The sequence below is a fragment of the Aplidium turbinatum genome, chromosome 1 (genome assembly GCF_918807975.1).
Source record: "Aplidium turbinatum chromosome 1, kaAplTurb1.1, whole genome shotgun sequence".
NCBI classification, from domain to species: domain Eukaryota; kingdom Metazoa; phylum Chordata; class Ascidiacea; order Aplousobranchia; family Polyclinidae; genus Aplidium; species Aplidium turbinatum.
This window is the reverse complement of record NC_137472.1, coordinates 47,120,166-47,139,123: the sequence shown is the minus strand read 5'-3', so window position 1 is coordinate 47,139,123 and position 18,958 is coordinate 47,120,166. Positions and strand designations below refer to the sequence as shown.

At 41.8% G+C, this 18,958-nt stretch overlaps 1 protein-coding gene across 1 annotated transcript; it reads right to left on the bottom strand.

The window, feature by feature from the left end:
- Positions 1-16,416: 16,416 nt before the first annotated feature.
- Positions 16,417-18,672, bottom strand: LOC145772587 (uncharacterized). Its single transcript, XM_082584450.1, has 2 exons — positions 18,517-18,672; positions 16,417-17,351 (listed from the first exon to the last, which is right to left on the bottom strand). The coding sequence occupies exon 2, from the start codon at positions 17,267-17,269 to the stop codon at positions 16,757-16,759; it is 513 nt and encodes a 170-aa protein (XP_082440576.1). The 5' UTR covers positions 17,270-17,351; positions 18,517-18,672; the 3' UTR covers positions 16,417-16,756.
- Between the last annotated feature and the right edge of the window lie 286 nt (positions 18,673-18,958).

Sequence of the window (18,958 nt, the reverse complement as noted above, 5' to 3'; positions counted from 1 at the left end):
ATCATTATCAGTGGTTGACGGGTTTGTTAGGCATTATAGAACATTTTCAGGCATTGTCGAACATATTCAGGGGTTGTGGAGCATTTTCAGGGGTTGTCAGGCATTGTAGAGTAGCTACTTTTAGGCATTGTTGTGAATTTCCAGGCATTGTCTAGGATTTCCAGGCATTGTCGATCATTATCAGTGGTTGACGGGTTTGTTAGGCATTATAGAACATTTTCAGGCATTGTCGAACATTTTCAGGCATTGTCGAGCATTTTCAGGCATTGTCGAGCATTTTCAGGGGTTGTCAGGCATTGTAGAGTAGCTACTTTCAAGCATTGTTGTGAATTTCCAAGCATTGTCTAGGATTTCCAGGCATTGTCGATCATTATCAGTGGTTGAGGGTTTGTTAGGCACTGTAGAAGATTTTCAGGCATTGTCGAACATTTTCAGGCATTATCGAGCATTTTCAGGGGTTGTCAGGCATTGTAGAGTACCGGTAGCTACTTTCAGGCAGTGTTTGGAATTTCCAGGCATTGTCTAGGATTTCCAGGCATTGTCTAGGATTTCCAGGCATTGTCAATTATTATTAGTGGTTTACGGGTTTGTTAGGCATTATAGAACATTTTCAGGCATTGTCGAACATTTTCAGACTTAGTCGAGCATTTTCAGGGGTTGTCAGGCATTGTAGAGTAGCTACTTTCAGGCATTGTTGTGAATTTCCAGGCATTGTCTAGGATTTCCAGGCATTGTCGATCATTATTAGTGGTTGACGGGTTTGTTAGGCATTATAGAACATTTTCAGGCATTGTCGAACATTTTCAGGGCTTGTCGAGCATTTTCAGGGGTTGTCAGGCATTGTAGAGTAGCTAATTTCAGGCATTGTTTGAAATTTCCAAGCATTGTCTAGGATTTCCAGGCATTGTCTAGGATTTCCAGGCATTGTCGATCATTATTAGTGGTTGAAGGGCTTGTTAGGCATTATAGAACATTTTCAGGCATTGTCGAGCATTTTCAGGTGTTGTCGAGCATTTTCAGTGGTTGTCAGGCATTGTAGAGTACCGGTAGCTACTTTTAGGCATTGTTTGGAATTTCCAGGCATTGTCTAGGATTTCCAGGCATTGTCGATCATTATTAGTGGTTGACGGGTTTGTTAAACATTATAGAATATTTTCAGGCATTGTCGAACATTTTCAGGTGTTGTCGAGCATTTTCAGGGGTTATCAGGCATTGTAGAGTAGCTACTTTTAGGCATTGTTGGGAATTTCCAGGCATTGTCTAGGATTTCCAGGCATTGTCGATCATTATTAGTGGTTGACGGGTTTGTTAGGCATTATAGAACATTTTCAGGCATTGTCGAACATTTTCAGGGCTTGTCGAGCATTTTCAGGGGTTATCAGGCATTGTAGAGTAGCTACTTTCAGGCATTGTTTAGAATTTCCAAGCATTGTCTAGGATTTCCAGGCATTGTCTAGGATTTCCAGGCATTGTCGATCATTATTAGTGGTGGACGGGTTTATTAGGCATTATAGAACATTTTGAGGCATTGTCGAACATATCCAGGGGTTGTGGACCATTTGCAGGGGTTTTCAGACATTGTAGAGTAGATACTCTTAGGCATTGCTGTTGTGAATTTGCAGGCATTGCCTAGGATTTCCAGGCATTGTCTAGGATTTCCAGGCATTGTCGATCATTATTAGTGGTTGACGGGTTTATTAGGCATTATAGAACGTTTTCAGGCATTGTCGAACATCTTCAGGGGTTGTGGAGCATTTTCAGGGGTTGTCAGGCATTGTACAGTAGATACTTTTATTCATTGTTGTGAATTTCCAAGCATTGTCTAGGATTTCCAGGCATTGTCGATCATTATTATCAGTGGTTGACGGGTTTGTTAGGCATTGTAGAACATTTTCAGGCATTGTCGAACATTTTCAGGCATTGTCGAGCATTTTCAGGCATTGTCGAGCATTTTCAGGGGTTGTCGAGCATTTTCAGGGGTTGTCAGGCATTGTAGAGTAGCTACATTCAGGTGTGGCGATCTCCGCATCATACCCTTCATATAAAATTCCCGCACAGGCAATGTTGGGAATTTCCAGGCATTGTCCAGGATTTCCAGGCATTGTCGATCATTATCAGTGGTTGACAAGTTTGTTAGGCATTATATAACATTTTCAGGCATTGTCGAACATATTCAGGGGTTGTCGAGCATTTGCAGGGGTTGTCAGGCATTGTAGAGTAGCTACATTCAGGTGTGGCGATCTCCGCATCATACCCTTCATATAAAATTCCCGCACAGGCAATGTTGGGAATTTCCAGGCATTGTCCAGGATTTCCAGGCATTGTCGATCATTATCAGTGGTTGACAAGTTTGTTAGGCATTATATAACATTTTCAGGCATTGTCGAACATATTCAGGGGTTGTCGAGCATTTGCAGGGGTTGTCAGGCATTGTAGAGTAGCTACTTTCAGGCATTGTCGATAATTTCCAAGCATTGTCTGGGATTTCCAGGCATTGTCGAACATATTCAGTGGTTGTTAGGTTTGTTAGGCATTGTCGGAAGTTTTCTTGGGTTGTCGATCATTTCCAGGTTTATCAGGCATTGTCGATGTTACACACTATCCACAATACACAGCAAAAAACAAACATTAACACATGTTTTCGATAACAAACAGTCATACAAGGAAGAAAAACATTCCTAAAAAGCATGTTTTTCATCAATATTCCGGAGAGAAACATTTTCGATCGACTCAGATAATTTGCTTGGTAGATAAATCCAGTCAGAGCTTTAGTAAGTAGGCCATAGAAACAAAATATCCATTGCTGAAAAACGAAAATTGTTTTTGATGATTTTGAATCTCGATTTAGTGTTTTTCATGAAATCGAAGAAATAGTCGACTTCGTCTCATACCCGTTCAAGTCGGATTTAATTGTGTCTACTCTCTACTAATTTCTCTCAAAATAAATGAAATATTTTTGTTGGAAACAGGTAGGCTACGTAGGTACGATTGAAGTGGAAATGTAGACATTGAAGGTCCGAGCATCCGAAGATGATTTCTGGTGGTTTGTTGTTGATGCAAAATAGTGCAATATCAAAAGATGTGCGGAACACATCCATTCTAGTTTTGGTTCAACTTATTTATGTCAATCTGCATTTTCATTTGTGAACGTAATCAAAAAAAGCAACGTGCTGTGCTAACCGACCGCCACCTGGACGATTGCTTTAGACACCTGATGTAATGATAACGGCAAGCTGAAGTACCTACAACATGATGACTCTAATATTTCACTGACTCATTTAGAAGAAATTTAAAGTAAATTTACTTGTAGAACATAATTATTCTTCTCGTTTTTTACTGTAAAGAACCAAATTAACTGAAACATGAATAGACTGCTCTGCTATTTTGCATTCATCAAATGCTGGCATTTGCACAACAATCTAACCTCTTAGTGTTATTTATTAAATAAGAATCGATTTCGCTATAGTAATAGCATTTTCAGCTAGCACATGTAAAAAAGAAAATTTGAAAATACGTAAAACGAACAAATAAAGCAAACTCCGATATTATCAACCTGCATAAAATTCTATTTTAAATAGATGGTTACATAAAATTAAAATCAAAACCTGCAAGCCTAAATCTTAAACTGGTGTTCTGCTCTGTGCTGACGATGGTGGATGTGTGATAAATGTAAATGCATTTACAGTAAAGGTGTCACTGGAAAAAAATTGTTTAGTGACTTTATCACCGACCGATTGATCGCTATAGTGATTAAGAAATTTTCTAGTCGATCACAATCGATGAGAAGTTGGCCATCCCTGACCTAGTGTATAACAGGAGCAAATTGTAATAACTGCTTCCGAAGTTTGCTTAGGCTATATCTTCTTCAACAGGAATCCAAAAATAGTCAAGTGGTATAGCGTATTGAAACAACTTTAATCCTTGAGTTCCGTCAGTTCAACAAAGACAACTTGACAAACCTTGCCTCGGAATTTTAGTATGAGGCTCAAATAGAACTTAAGCCTAATCTTTTTGTTCTTCAATAATGGTGAAAACGTCTGCCCCGAATGGTCTGTGGATAAATATCATATTTTAGTAAAATAAACAAAAAAGCAGCAAGATCAAACAAAAGTATTTTTTTAATTTTTGGAGTAGGCTATGTAACTATATGAGCTTGAGCAATGTAGGCTACTTCAAAGCAGTTCTCCATATTCAAATCTGGAAAACAAACAGTAGGCCCATAAAGAACTAACTTCATAGGACCTCCGACCGACAATTTATGCTGACGTCTGAAAATCAAATCATCCTCTCAAATCACTAGTCTGCCTTCAAATTGCGAGTCGCTTTTTTAAAAGTATGTTCAGATTGCGGTCCGTCCCGATAGCTCAGTTGGTTAAGCGCCCCCCCCCCCCCCCCTTTATGCACGAGAGAAACCGCAAGGTTCTCTGATTCAGTTCACAGGGTGTACGTACGAGCAACGCATTTTAAGGACAGTTTGTTTATATTTCTGACCATCACAGCGAATAACAATATATACCAAACTTAACAGAGGTCTAGAAAAAGTAGGAGCGACAAAACGCGAAAGTTAATGACGTGCTTGACACCAAAATAGAATAATCAGCTTAAAATATGACACAAAGGTAAGCAAGAACTATCTCGAAAAAACTATCCTCTTCTTCAGGCGTACTGAGTAAACTTAGAAAATTTACTTCTAGAAAAGTTCTCATCAATATTTATTATAGCATTGTAGGCTACACTCGCACCTACAATATGGAATTATCAACTGGGGATGCGCACCCACAAAATACTTGAATAGAATCCAAGTTAGACAAAATAAGATAATTAAAATGAAAACTAAATTACTGCCACTCTATCAAGAAAATAAAATAGCCTACTAACTGTTAATTCTTTCTCTTTAGGTATCATAGCAGATAGGCTACAGCCCTCGATGTACAATGATGTTCCAGTTTGATCGATCTCGTGCTTCTTGCCAAATTTTAGTAGGGTTTTTGATAGCCTAAGTGGTTGAAAATTGTGCAAAAATGTGAATCTTTGTGCTCCTCTTGACCGTTTTCCTAGAATTTTTCCACTTAAAGATAAATCTTCAAGTTCGCCTTTCCTTATAATGTGACCTAAGAACTTCAGCTGCCGCATTTCTAAAGATCTCAGTATCTGCTGCTCCTGGCCCATCTGTTAGAGAACTGCTCTGTTGGTTCGAAAAGCTGTCTATGGAATTTTAAGAATTCTTCGGTAAAACCACATTTCTGCAGCTTCAAGTTTTTTTCGTGTTTTTGCCGTTAGTGTTTGATTGATTGATTGGTTTATTTTGTTGTGCAATATTATAACAGCAAAATCATTAAATGATGCAGTACGCTTAACGAACACAATTGAAACAAAGAAAAATAACAAATGTACACTGCATCGTTGATAAGTAAATCACAACGGGAAGCTGCGAAGTGACCATGACGGTCTTCGAGTCAAGCAGCCACCCTCAGCCAAGTCGATGAATAAACATTTAGTAAACTTTACACTAAAATATCTACACTAGCAACAAAGAGTCAAGATAGGAAACAAACTTGCTTCCATGATATGTCAAAATTTTCACATCCATACATCAAAATTGACCAAACAAAGCATTTTAACAAACGAATTTTTAAGGTTTTGGAGAGCTTTCGATCTTTAAAGATTTTTGCCATGGTGTTGAAACTTGACTTTGATAATGCAATGCGTCGTCTAATTTCTTCTTCACATCGGGTGCTTGGATTCAGTATTGAGCCCAAATATTTGAATTTTTGAACCTGTTCAATTTTGTTATCATTGCAGTACACGCAAATTGTTGGTTCAGGAAGACATTGTTAATTCTACTTATTTAAGTTACGGTACTTAAGACGACATTGTTAATTCTACTTATTTAAGTTACTTAAGAAGACATTGTTAATTCTACTTATAGCCTAAACTGGAAATAAGCAAATTTATGTTCAAATTTTATAATAATAAACTACCGGAAAACTTCAAAACTTTCTTTACACATGTATCAGCTATTCATTCGTATAACACCCGACGTTCAAGCTCTAATTCACTTTATATTAAACAGGCAAATACCCAATTATTTCAAAAAAGTTTAAAATGCATGGGAATCAAGGTATGGGACAGTTTACCTCAAAATATGAAAAAAAAAACATGAAAAAAGGCTTCAAATCTTTCAGTAAAATGTGCAAAAAACACTTCTTTAATAATCAAGAGCTATAGAAACGACATCCACTACCTGACTATGTTAATTGTTATTATTTTTTGTAGTAGGCTATCTGTATTTGTTTTTTTCTGTTCTTCCTTCCTTCTTCTTTTTTGTGTCAATTTGCTACAATATTTAAAAACCCAATAGGCCTACTTTCTTTCGTATAACTATTTGAATGAGAGAGTGCAGACTCGACGACCTCCTACGGCCTACGCCTTCAGGGCTACGGTCTTTCGCACGCTCTCATTGGATGCACACTGTCAGTTTTTGTTTTATGTATGTTTCGGCGTTTCGCATCCAAACAAAAATAAAATGACCATCCATCCATCCAACACCTTCGAAGAGTTTCAATAATTAGAAAAACGACGAGGAAAAAAGAGCAAGGAAATTTTTTTTAATTTATATTGGTAAAAACAAAAAATAATAAACAGTTGCTATGTTGATCGGCCTTGGTGCGTTATCAAGAGTGTTGATGGTCTGGAGGGGTGCGTTATAGTCATGGGGTGGGTGTCTCATCATGGAGGAGAGCAAGCTATTGAAGGTATTGCATCATGAAGAAGAGCTCCATTCAGCTACACTTACTGGATGGAATAATAACAACACTTCAGCAAACGGAAACTTTACTCTGCCAATCTAGGTGACCGGGCCAGCGGCGGTGGTTCAAAGCCTCTATAAGTAGGCTATGGGAAACTACAAGAATTAAGCTTTCAAAGAAGGTTTTTTAGTCCAAGAATAGAAACATCTCAAAATCAATTATCATTCCGTTGGCTACACCTAGTGCCGCCGCTCGGCACACTACGGTGCCACGGCATGCTGGTTACAAAGTAGCCCACTGGGCTGTAATGATGTTTCTGAAGAAAGAAATTTGAAAACCTTTACTTTTGTAGTTGGTGCATATAGGGCCTAGATGATGAACTGTTTTATTTTGATCAACGACGCACGAGTACAAAATAATTGACACGGCGAGAAGAACACAATAAACATAGCCAGGTCAGAGACTTTAAAGAACCGGCCTGCCACGCCCCGTGGAGACGGGAAGCGGCGTGATTATGGGGTGGCGATGCACCCGGAAGGGAAGTCCACCAGCTTAGGTCGCGGGGGCCAGGCTGGAGAGTCTAGGTACCTGTGGAAGGAAAGTGCGGATCGAGAATTTTGTGCGACTCGTCCGCAAAAGTTAGAATGGCGGAACCGGCCAGGGAGACGGGCTTTGCTTTCTGCAAACGCAAAAAGGTCAGCTCACGACGGGCCGGGCGACAGAAGTTTTATAAAGCCAGGCAGCGCCCACGTCTCCATCACGTGACCGTAATACAGGTACGTTTAACTTCTATACCCGGTCTGCCCGTAGGCAGAGCGGATAAACTTTGGGGTCTCCCACGAGGAAGAGAAGCTTAGCTACAAGGACGATTTGAATACTCGTGGGAGACGAAAATTATATAAAATCTGGAGCAAAGGCTCAATTAATTGGTGTAAAAAAAAGATGGCAAGTGGGAATATATTGTATGCTTTACCTACCGAAAAAGTGTTGACGTTGAACCAACGAGCACGGATGTGCACTGGCCAGACGTTGAGGCAGGTTCGCCCAGATAGGTTGGGGGGACTAGCGATCGAAGCATAGATATGACTAGGCTACGTTACCAGGAAAAATATAGAATAGTGGGATGAAACTTTGGAGGTTGCATCGAGTTGATCGGGAAATCATGTTTATCGATGAGTTAAAAGCAACGCGAGGTTGATCCGAGCGGGAAAGAGCAGCATATCGGGAGAAGGTAGTGTGTGATAATCTAAAATATTGCTTTAACTGCAGACAGTGCACACCGCTTCGACCTCCCGGTCTCATCAGTGCAGTAGTTAAGATGTTAAACTGTTTTATTCGCATCAACAGCGCACGGGTACAAATAATTGACACGGCGAGAGAGCACAAACAAACATAGCCAGGTCGAAGACTTTCAGAAACCGGCCTGCCACACCCCGCGGCGGCGGGAGCGGCGTGATTTAGGAGTGACGATGCACCCGGAGGGGTAAGTCCACCAGCTTAGGTCGCGGGGGCCAGGCTGGGGAGTCGAGGTACCTGTGGAGGGAGAGTGTGGATCGAAAACGTTACATGACCCGTCCGCAAATTTAGAATGGCGGAGCGGGCCAGGAAGACAGGCTCTTTCTGCATTGCCCAGAAAGATGGCCTGCGACGGGCCGGGCGACCCGTCGCGTGTGGACGCTGGAACCGGCAGTAATTGACCGCCGGACGGCGCCCACGTCTCCCTCACGCGACCTCGGCGCAGGTACTTGACTCTTATACCCGGTCTGCCAGTAGGCAGAGCGGATAAAATTGGGGTCTACCATGAGGAAGAAAGTCAACTATTTTAGGATAATTTGGCTCTTGTGGCAGACGAAATTCAAATAAAAATGTGGAGCAGAGGCTTCCCATTTGTGGTACCTAAACAGTAACCAAAAATGGTAGCCTACTACTGCCTGATATTTTTTCAATGTTTTTGCAAACATTGCGAAGTTAGAAAGTGAATTGGCTAAAGACATTCATCGTGTTTGAATCATCATCATCATCGACGTATGAGCAGGTCTTTCCAGGCTAGATTGGAGGGCAGGAAGTCATCAGCCACTCAACAGTCTCGTCGTTCAGGACCCTTAGGCCATGCGCACCGTGTGGAGGCCGGTGGATTAGGCAGTGGTGAATGACATGGTCTGCGGTCTGTTCTGTGGCGCCACACTCGCATTCTGATGGAGGAGTCAGGCCCCACTTGTGCATGTCCGAACGAAAGCGGCCGACGCCAGTTCGCAGGCGGTTAAGCCTGATCCACGCAAGCCTTGCGAGGGACATCCCCGGTGGACGGGGATCGGCGTCGGGTATGAAGTCACGGAGCGTGGAGGTAGCCTATATGGTTTTGCCACTCCGTGTTCCACATGTGGTTCGTCCAGTGTTCCCCACTTAACCCAAGTTCTTCTTCGTTCTTAAGTAGTTGTTGTGCGGCAGGCACAAAGGGGCGTCTTGATTTCAGTCGCTGCTTAATAGGTGGTGGTCGCTTGAATGTTGGATGGAGGGGATGGTCGGGGTCCAGAGCGCAGCGAGCGAGAGGAATCATGGCTCCTTTACGACGTTGCTCAGCAGATTGGATGCCTGCTAGGATAGGTAGACTTAGTCTGTCGGGGTGGGACGCAGGCATCCAGTCACAGTACGCAGCGCATCGTTGATGGCGGTATTAATATGGTGGGTGTGAGAACTACGGCACCAGACTGGTGCGCAGTACTCAGCAGTGGAATGAACAAGGGCTAGGGTAGTTGTACGAAAAGTTTTGGCACCAGCTCCCAAGCAGGAACCCGCCAATCGCCTCAAAAGTGCGAAGCGTGTAAATATTTTTTTGCGCAGTGACTCCAAGTGTCTGCCGTACGTGAGTGACCTGTTCAGGGTTATGCCGAGATAAGTAGGTTCGGCAAGCAGGGAAGGCGTTCCCCGTCAATGTTGATGTTTATCTCGCGCTGTGCTTCCCAGTTGTTAAGGTGGAAGGCCGCCGACACTGTCTTAGCCTTGCTGAGCTGTAGCTTCCATTTCTGGAGGTATGCTGATAGTGTTTGCATGTCTTGGCTGAGGTTCCTCTCCACTGACTGCCAATTTCCCTCTGAGTGCAGGAGTGCCAGGTCGTCTGCGTAAGCATATTTCGTGGAGATGGTGGGGGCATGTCGTAGGTGTAGGCTATGTGTTGAACAGGACAGGAGCCAAGACTGAGCCCCGTGGGACGTCGATTTTGAGTCGGCATAGTCTGCTTCGACGACCGCTACCGGTTGTGAGGGTAAAACTGCGGTTTTGCACAAGTTCCATCATCATATGAACCATGTGTCTGTCAGGGAGCAGACGGCCGCAAAGTAAGGCCGACTCGCAAGTAAGGCCGCTATGCCATACAGTATCATAGGCATTAGGCAGCCGTGAGATTGACAACACGGCGCCAGCCTTCTTCTTAGCCGAGAAGCTGTCCTCAATGTCTTGGGTCATAAGTGTGACCTGATCTACGGTTGATCGTCCGTGTCGGAAGCCAGCTTGTTCACGGGGGAGCTGCAGATCTTTTATTGGTTCGACACGGGCGTAGATGAGTCTCTCGAGGATCTTGAAGGGGATGCAGAGCAGTGACATTGGGCGGTAGCTCTTCGGGTCCCCTGGGGGCTTCTTTGGCTTAGGAACCGCAACCACAAGGGCTCTTCTCCAGATCCTGGGAATTCTCAGGCGGCGCAAGCAGCAGGAAAGGAAGTCTTTTAACCAGGACTTTGAGGAGGCAGCAGCATGGAGTATCAACTCCGGGCATAGGTGGTCAGGGTCCGGGGCTTTACCTGGCTTTATGTGCTGGAGGACGGCGGAAAATTCGTCCGTGGTGAACTCACCCGAGATGTTGTCTCCGTCTGGGGTTGTTACCTTCCAGAGGTCCGTCATTTCTTGTAAGACGAATCTGTCTGATTCACGGTCTCTCGGTTTGTATTTCCCGTTCTCCACAAGTTGTGAGGCGATGGAATTTGCTGAAACGGGACGTTGTTGACGAGAGGCATGTGATCTGCCAGTTAGGTTGTTCAATGTACTCCATGCTATGCGACTGGAGTGCGTGAAGTTGATTGATTCAACGGCTTTTGTTCAGCGCTCCTTCCTCTTTGAGTCCAGCTTTGCCAACAGAGCTGTGGCTGAACTGTTGGTGTCATTGCCCTGAGGGGCGTGGAGGAAGTCGGAGAAGAGGCTTTCGCACTCCTTGTCCCAGCACGGCATGTAGTTCTTTCGTCGGCCGCGGGGGATAGAGTGTTTTGCCGCTGATGTTATTGCATCACAAAAGTCCTAGTAAGCTTCTTCCACGTTCTTGGTGTGTGGTGATGGAAGATACTGCCTGGCTTCGTTGGTGAGGAGGCTATAGTACTCCCAGTTAGCCATTCTGAAGTCCCATCGCTTAACAGGCTTGCTCGGGACAGGCATTGTGAGCGTTGGAGCCGTGATAAGCGAGGGTCGGTGTTGGGACTTGGGGAACTTCTCTAGCACACGTTTGTCCGGTTGGCCATTATCGGGGTCATCACTCACAAAACCAGGTCGGGGTTTGTACCAGTGTTCCAGCGCCCGGAGAAGAAGCTCGCTGCACCCTTGGGATCGTGCAGTAGGACGAGGTTATTATTGGCTGACCATGAGGCCAGGCTTTCTCCGTCTGTGTTGGTGGTGTTGTAGCCCCAGTGAACGTGGTGGCAATTAAAATCGCCAGCATAGAGGCTGGGTTGGAGGAACTTTGTTTTAATTCTCAATTGATTGATTTTAATGCATTGCCATAGGCTACTTCATTATTACATTGTTATAGGCCTACCCTAAATAGTCGAAGATGAGCTGCCATACTGTATTTTCTGGTTATAGGCTACGATAGAAGCTGACTTTTCTCACCCTGTGGTATTTCACCCCCATCCAAAGCAGGACTTGAGTATGGTATCAGCACCATACGCATGATAATCGAAATAGCCTACTGCAGCGGTCCCCAACCTTTTTGCTCTCACGAACCGTTTTTAAATAAAAATTGCCTTGCGGACCGGCGATAGGAAAAACAAAGTTTGACATCTACGTATAGCCCAGGTCCAATTTTTTATTGCGGTTTAAACACACTTTGAGCAAGATTTGTAAAATATAATAGACAATGTAACAGTTGAGGTCGGAAAATGAAGCTAGTTTAGCAGGGAGTCTGTGAGGATTGCTCCCCAGAAAATTTTGACTAAATTTACGTTGCTTTGATCGCATTTTGATGCACTTTTAGGCCCAATAATGATTTATTTATGAAGTCGCACACCTCGTAATTGATCAACATCATCAAATTAAAAATAGATTTTTAGAAGTTTGAGTGACAAATTTTGATTTAAAATTAAAGTTACTTTTTAAATATATTTTCTTTCTCGACTACAGAAGGATTTCAATAAGTTATTTGTTAAAAGTTTGTATAGTAGTATATTGTATGAGCTTAAAGTAAAATTTCGAAAATCCATTTCAGGTGCCCCCACCTTTCATATATAGCTTATACAATGCACATTTCACCTTATACTTCAATTTTATTGTTGGGTAGTTGATTGATTGATCTTTATCCTCGGACTGGGAAAGCTTCTTTGAGAGCTTAATCCTGACAGTTTCGCGTACTTGTAGAGGCTTTGAACCAGCCGGTCACTGAGATTGACGGAGTGGAATTTTCGCTTGTGTTCTTCTTGGTGAATTATTTCATCTACTTGGTGCCACTAAATGGAGAGCTAAACTGAAATGCGTTGCTCAGTCAAATACACACCCCGAGAGCCGAACCAGCGCCGCTTGATCTTGTTTAACTGTAATTAGTTTGTTCTATGGCTAAGGACATACTGGGTCGCGCCCCGGTTATTGGGAACCCCTGGCCTACTGTACAGCATAGCCTACCCGCGATCTTCATATTTCAAGCTGCATCGAAGAAATAAAAACAAACTGAATCTCACAATGAAGATAGAATGGAAAGTCTAACTTTTATAAGCTAACGTCTTTCTTATTCCAATTTTGCAGTTCGCAGTTTGAAAAAATCGCATCTCGAGTTGGCCCATGTTTAGTCAAAACACCAAGTAAAATGCAGAGCTTTTTATGATTATATGACGATTCAAGATAATGGAAACAAAAAACACGATAATCGTGGATGCGCAGTGTGAAAAATGGCTATGGAGTCGGAACCTGGCGTATTCAGACAATGCCTGGAAATCCTAGACAATGCTTGGAAATTCCCAACAATGCCTGAAAGTAGCTACTCTACAATGCCTGACAACCCCTGAAAATGCTCGACAACACCTGAAAATGTTCTATAATGCCTAACAAACCCTCAACCACTGATAATGATCGACAATGCCTGGAAATTCACAACAATGCCTGAAAGTAGCTACTCTACAATGCCTGACAACCCCTGAAAATGCTCGACAATGCCTGAAGATGTTCGACAATGCCTGAAAATGTTCTATAATGCCTAACAAACCCGTCAACCACTGATAATGATCGACAATGCCTGGAAATCCTATAGACAATGCTTGGAAATTCACAACAATGCCTGAAAGTAGCTATTCTACAATGCCTGACAACCCCTGCAAATGCTCGACAACCCCTGAAAATGTTTGACAATGCCTGAAAATGTTCTATAATGCCTAACAAACCCGTCAACCACTGATAATGATCGACAATGCCTAGAAATCCTAGACAATGCCTGGAAATCCTAGACAATGCTTATAAATTCCCAACAATGCCCTAAAGTAGCTACTCTACAATGCCTGACAACCCCTGAAAATGCACCACAACCCCTGAAAATGTTCGACAATGCCTGAAAATGTTCTATAATGCCTAACAAACCCTCAACCACTGATAATGATCGACAATGCCTGGAAATTCCCAACAATGCCTGAAAGTAGCTACTCTACAATGCCTGACAACCCCTGCAAATGCTCGACAACCCCTGAAAATGTTCTATAATGCCTAATAAACCCGTCAACCACTGATCATGATCGATAATGCCTGGAAATTCCCAACAATGCCTAAAAGTAGCTACTCTACAATGCCTGACAACCCCTGAAAATGCTCGACAACCCCTAGAAATGCTCCACAACCCCCCGAGAAGCCGACAATGCCTGACAATGCCTGGCAATGCCCGACAATGCCCGACAATGCCTGACAATGGGTATTTAGAGGTACCCATTTCTCAACACAGCACAAGAGTTAATCAACACTAAGCAAGTTAAAATGACTAGCTTTTCAACTGATTACACAAAGAAACAAATTCACTAAAGACCAAGTGCAAACAGCACTATGACGACACAATTACCATTGAAATTTACAATGCATAAACACTAGTGGTTACACAAGACACCACAAATCATTTACTAGGAATAATCCAATTTAACACAACACAAATTAAGAGGTCTTTAGTTTAAATCCAATGTAGCATCCCGCTCGGTGGATGGCTGGTTTTTATCGCTAACCTACCAGTCTAGCCTGACTCTCACCACAAGTAAAAACTACAGTCAGCATGAAAATTATAATTTGACCAGAAAGTAATTAACAAGTGATAAACAGCATAATTTTAACAGTAAATAACTAATAGGAAGCAATTTAAACTAAAGTTTTCTTACCGTCCACCTTGCGACCGAACACCACATGAAAAAGAAAGCACAAGAGATCAGCAACTTCGTTGTGCTACATTGTCACACAGGTTCAAGTAAGAATAAATTGTAAACAAAAAGGGGCAAACATGAAATGATAGGAATCGTCCTCAACAGGAGTGTTTTCTTCAAAAACTTAGGATTAGTTTCAGCTACTTTCTTCTTCAAGTAAAAGTAGTGACTGACTGTATCTGAATTAAGGGGAAGCACATTTCCCTAAAATTCCTTGAAGTTTTGCATCGACCTACAGTACTAATACTTGACCTTAATGCCATAATGACACTTAATTAAAAGCTAAAGCAGGTGAGCAGCATATCTCTTCCTCAACGGTTACATTATAATAGTAATACAAGGCTTGTGATAATGTTACCTGTTTAACTGGGGCCATAACCAATTCGTTCATGAATACTTTCAGCAGTTCAGGTTCATGGGTTTTTTTTTGCCAAGAATATCTTCAACTGAAGGATATATAGCCTACTGCTTTCGTGTTCATGATGTTTTATGGCATCCTTTACGAGTTTTGCTGCAGTTTTAGCAATGCGCTCAGTCTCCTGAGATAGCCTACATTGCTGTCTCTTTCCTAATACCATTTTTCACTTACAATTCCACTCACACTGTCAAGGAGAATAATTTTACTCTTGCCATTTCTTTCGACTAAGCGCAATGAATTTCCATACTTTTCTTTGATTTGGGTCATCTGCAATGAATATATATTATCCCCAAGTTGGTTTGGTTTTTGAATCTTTATCCTCGGACTCGGACTGACAAAACCTTGATTGGTTATACCTTGTAGTTTCGCATACTTGTAGAGGCTCTTAACGCAGGGCCGGTTATCGAGATTGGCAGAGTGAAGTTATTCGATTGTTGTTGCCGGGGAATTATTCCATTCACTAAGTGGCGCTGAATGGAGAGCAGTCCTGAAAGTGCGTTGCTGAAGCGCACACCCCGAGAGTCGAACTTGCGCTGCATGATCTTGAGCCGGGCGCGTAACCACTGAGCTAACGGGGCGGACGTTCCTGCATCATGGAATGAAACTCTGCAACGGTGTACAACTGTACAAGTCCATACCATCTTCCATTTTTTTTTTACAGAGCATGAATCCGTTTTCTTCCACATTACTCCAATCATCATTTTTTCGGATCAAATAAACTCCGAGCTATACATCTAAAGTTGTCTCAAATAAAATGCAACAGATGTAGATATTTTTGGGAGAGGCATTGCTTGTTGTAGGTCAAAACTTATAAAAACGATTCCGGGATTGGTTCTTGCTTTTTCATTTCTTCTGCTGCATTTTACACGCACTTTGTATTGTTCCAGATCTTTTCCATCAAAATTATCACATGTGCTGCAGGTATCTGATTTTGGAGATCAGAAGCCCAGATTAAATTCTGTATTGAAGATATGTCTGTAATATCCTTCTTTAACAAACATGTCAACGTTTTCTTTCTTCGGTAACTTATCAAGGTAATCCTGGTACATCCTGGTTATGCTCAAATGAGGCGGTAAATATTTTCGAAATGGGTTTCGCGTTCGACTGTAGTGTGATTCGTCAGTTGGAAACGATGCTTGCAACACTTCATTAAACACGAGATAGTGTTTCCAATAAAAAAACAAATCATTTCGAGTATGTTTTGCTTGGACCCGCTAGGCTAGGGTTTGCAGGTTATATGTTCAATTTTTTGCAATCTGTTGCTTGCAGTAAGGATATATGTCAGACATATATCCTTTTTGCGCTGAAATGATAAAAAAGTTATGTGACATATCCCCTTTTTCCTTCGCCTATCTCCTTCATTTCTCAAGATACACAAATTACACATACTGCCTTTTTGCACAAGACGCGCAGCAGGCTCATGAACTTCCTGACGTGCTTAACTCAAATTTGGCAAAAATTGGCATACCTCCCTTTTGCACTAAGCCCTTCAACTGATGTGATATGATATAGTCACTGTGCAAATCAAAAATGTGATACCTGCTGAAAAGTGAATAGTTGAACACTAGGGTGTTTCATTTTTTCACCACTTTTGAAATTCAAAATGCCTGGGGTCCCATCTGGTGGTATTTGGGGAAAAAAGTTTACACCCCAATTTTTTTTCAATTATGACGTCATATTGAGGTGGTCCACGAGGTTTGAAATTTTTGGGCCTCAAAATCTCGAAATTTGGGCGTATCTCCGGAACCACACATCATAGATCGACAAAATTAGTATCAAAATGCGCAGAAGGGTCGGTTTCCTATACCTGATGTAGAGAATATTAAGGTCTATCTGCTTGAGAAAAAAAGTTATTTCAAAAAATCTGATTTTCGGTCTATTTTCTCCTGATGAACAGAGATCAGGTGATCAAGATAATAAGTTTTTCTGTATTTTTCCACTCTTGGAAGCTGTTATTGCGTAGTAATAGTTGGTGTTAAGGTTTCAGTACTGGGCTTGTCTAGTCTTGCTATCTGGTTAAGCAAAGCCCCATCTTGCATTGCTCCGGGTCCCTTCTTGGCGCCGTCCACAAAAGAAATGACGTGGGAAAGATATATTTCGTTTATGTGGGACATACATTTAAGGGTATGAATATCATGACCAACTTCATCATTATAATAATTGACCAGTCGAGTATTGACTCCGGACTTTTTTCCTGTATTGAGAGCAGTCGTATCAGCCATGACTGAATATACTTGGGATAGGTGAACTCTGCAAGCCTCCTGGATGATGGTGTCAAAAATCAGTGCTGCAGTGACCGACACAATTTTGGGAAAATATTTAACAGCAAGCACACTTTCGTGCTTCATGCCATTATCATCAACAAGTTGACCCAAGAAAACGTATCGATCTATTTTATCGACAACGCGCCCATCATAACATAACTGCATGGCAGAAGCTGAGTTGAGAAGGTTCTCACTTTCCATCAGAGATTTTTCTCTTGTTTTTTGTCGTTGGCGGTATACTGTCGAAGGTGCTGCAGCTATTTGATCTTTTCCAAGAACCGACCTCATAAGATCTGACTGTTGGCGTACCGAAGTCATCCTACGATCAGCAAGTAAACAACTTCTATCATTTATTGAAAAAGAATGTACTTTCTTGTACACTTTTCCCCCAATAGCTGGTTTCAGAGGCTCGTATTCCCTATCATCTTCCTAATTCATATCCCCATCAGAGTCGCTTTCGCTACTGTGTAGACATCTAACTGCTTCATTTCTTTTTCTTTGTTTCGAACATAGTAATGCCGATGCTTTGGCAGATTGTATGCCAGAAGTGCTCGGTTGTTCAACTTCACTGCTCGTTTCCCACCTCCTTTTATGATTTTCCCGTTCTAAAGCCTTTTCTACATGGTTGACATCTACGCCACTGATAAGCATTTTTCAATCTTTTTGCTGCTCTTTCAAGAAAGCGATTTCTTTCTCCTGGACTCGGTTTTCGAGTTCACAGGTGCAAGAGAGTTTCTTTTGAAAAACAACCAGATTTTCGGAGATCGAACACTTCACTTACATGCACATATATCGAACAAGTTCTGTAACCATTCTTGATTAACCTCATTACCTCTGCGTTTCATTTCTTTTTTTCTTGCTGCATTGTACTTCTCTATCACGTCTTTTAACTTGGCTTCAATTCTCTGTTTGCTAAGCACTGGAAGACCAGTTTTGTTCCATATGCCAACTACATCTTTCAGCAGTTCATCTTTCAAATCTTTGAAATAGAGTACCGTATTTTCTTCAAAAACTTGGGATTAGTTTCGGCTACCGTACTCTCTTCCTCAAGTAAAAATAGTGATGATTATATCTGAATTAAGGGGAAGCACATTTTTCTCCGATTCCTTGAAGTTTTGCATCGACTTACTAATACTTGGCCTTAATGCCATAATGACACTTAATCAAAATCTAAAGCAGGTGAGCATACATACCTCTTCCTCAACGGTTACATTATAATATCCTCGACGAGGAATAGCCATCATCATCATTATAATAGCATTACCTTCAATTATTACCCTTTCGTCTCTTGCAAAACGAACAAGGACTATTATTACGCAATAGCAGCTTCCAAGAGTGGAAAAATACAGAAAAACTTATTATCTTGATCACCTGATCTCTGTTCATCAGGAGAAAATAGACCGAAAATCAAATTTTTTGAAATAACTTTTTTTCTCAAGCAGATAGACCTTAATATTCTCTACATCAGGTATAGGAAACCGACCCTTCTGCGCATTTTGATACTAATTTTGTCGATCTATGATGTGTGGTTCCGGAGATACGCCCAAATTTCGAGATTTTGAGGCCCAAAAATTTCAAACCTCGTGGACCACCTCAATATGACGTCATAATTGAAAAAAATTTGGGGTGTAAACTTTTTTCCCCAAATACCACCAGATGGGACCCCAGGCATTTTGAATTTCAAAAATGGTGAAAAAATGAAACACCCTATTGAACACCCAAAAAAGATCAACGATCAAAGTTGGGTAATATGGGATGCTGATAACTCCCTTGCAAAAGCAAGAAAATGGTTTTAAAAATTTAAATCTACTGGGCTTGTATACAGACATGCGCCTCAGAACTTCACATCACAGCCACCAAATTACACTGAGCTTTGATAACTCGCTGTTT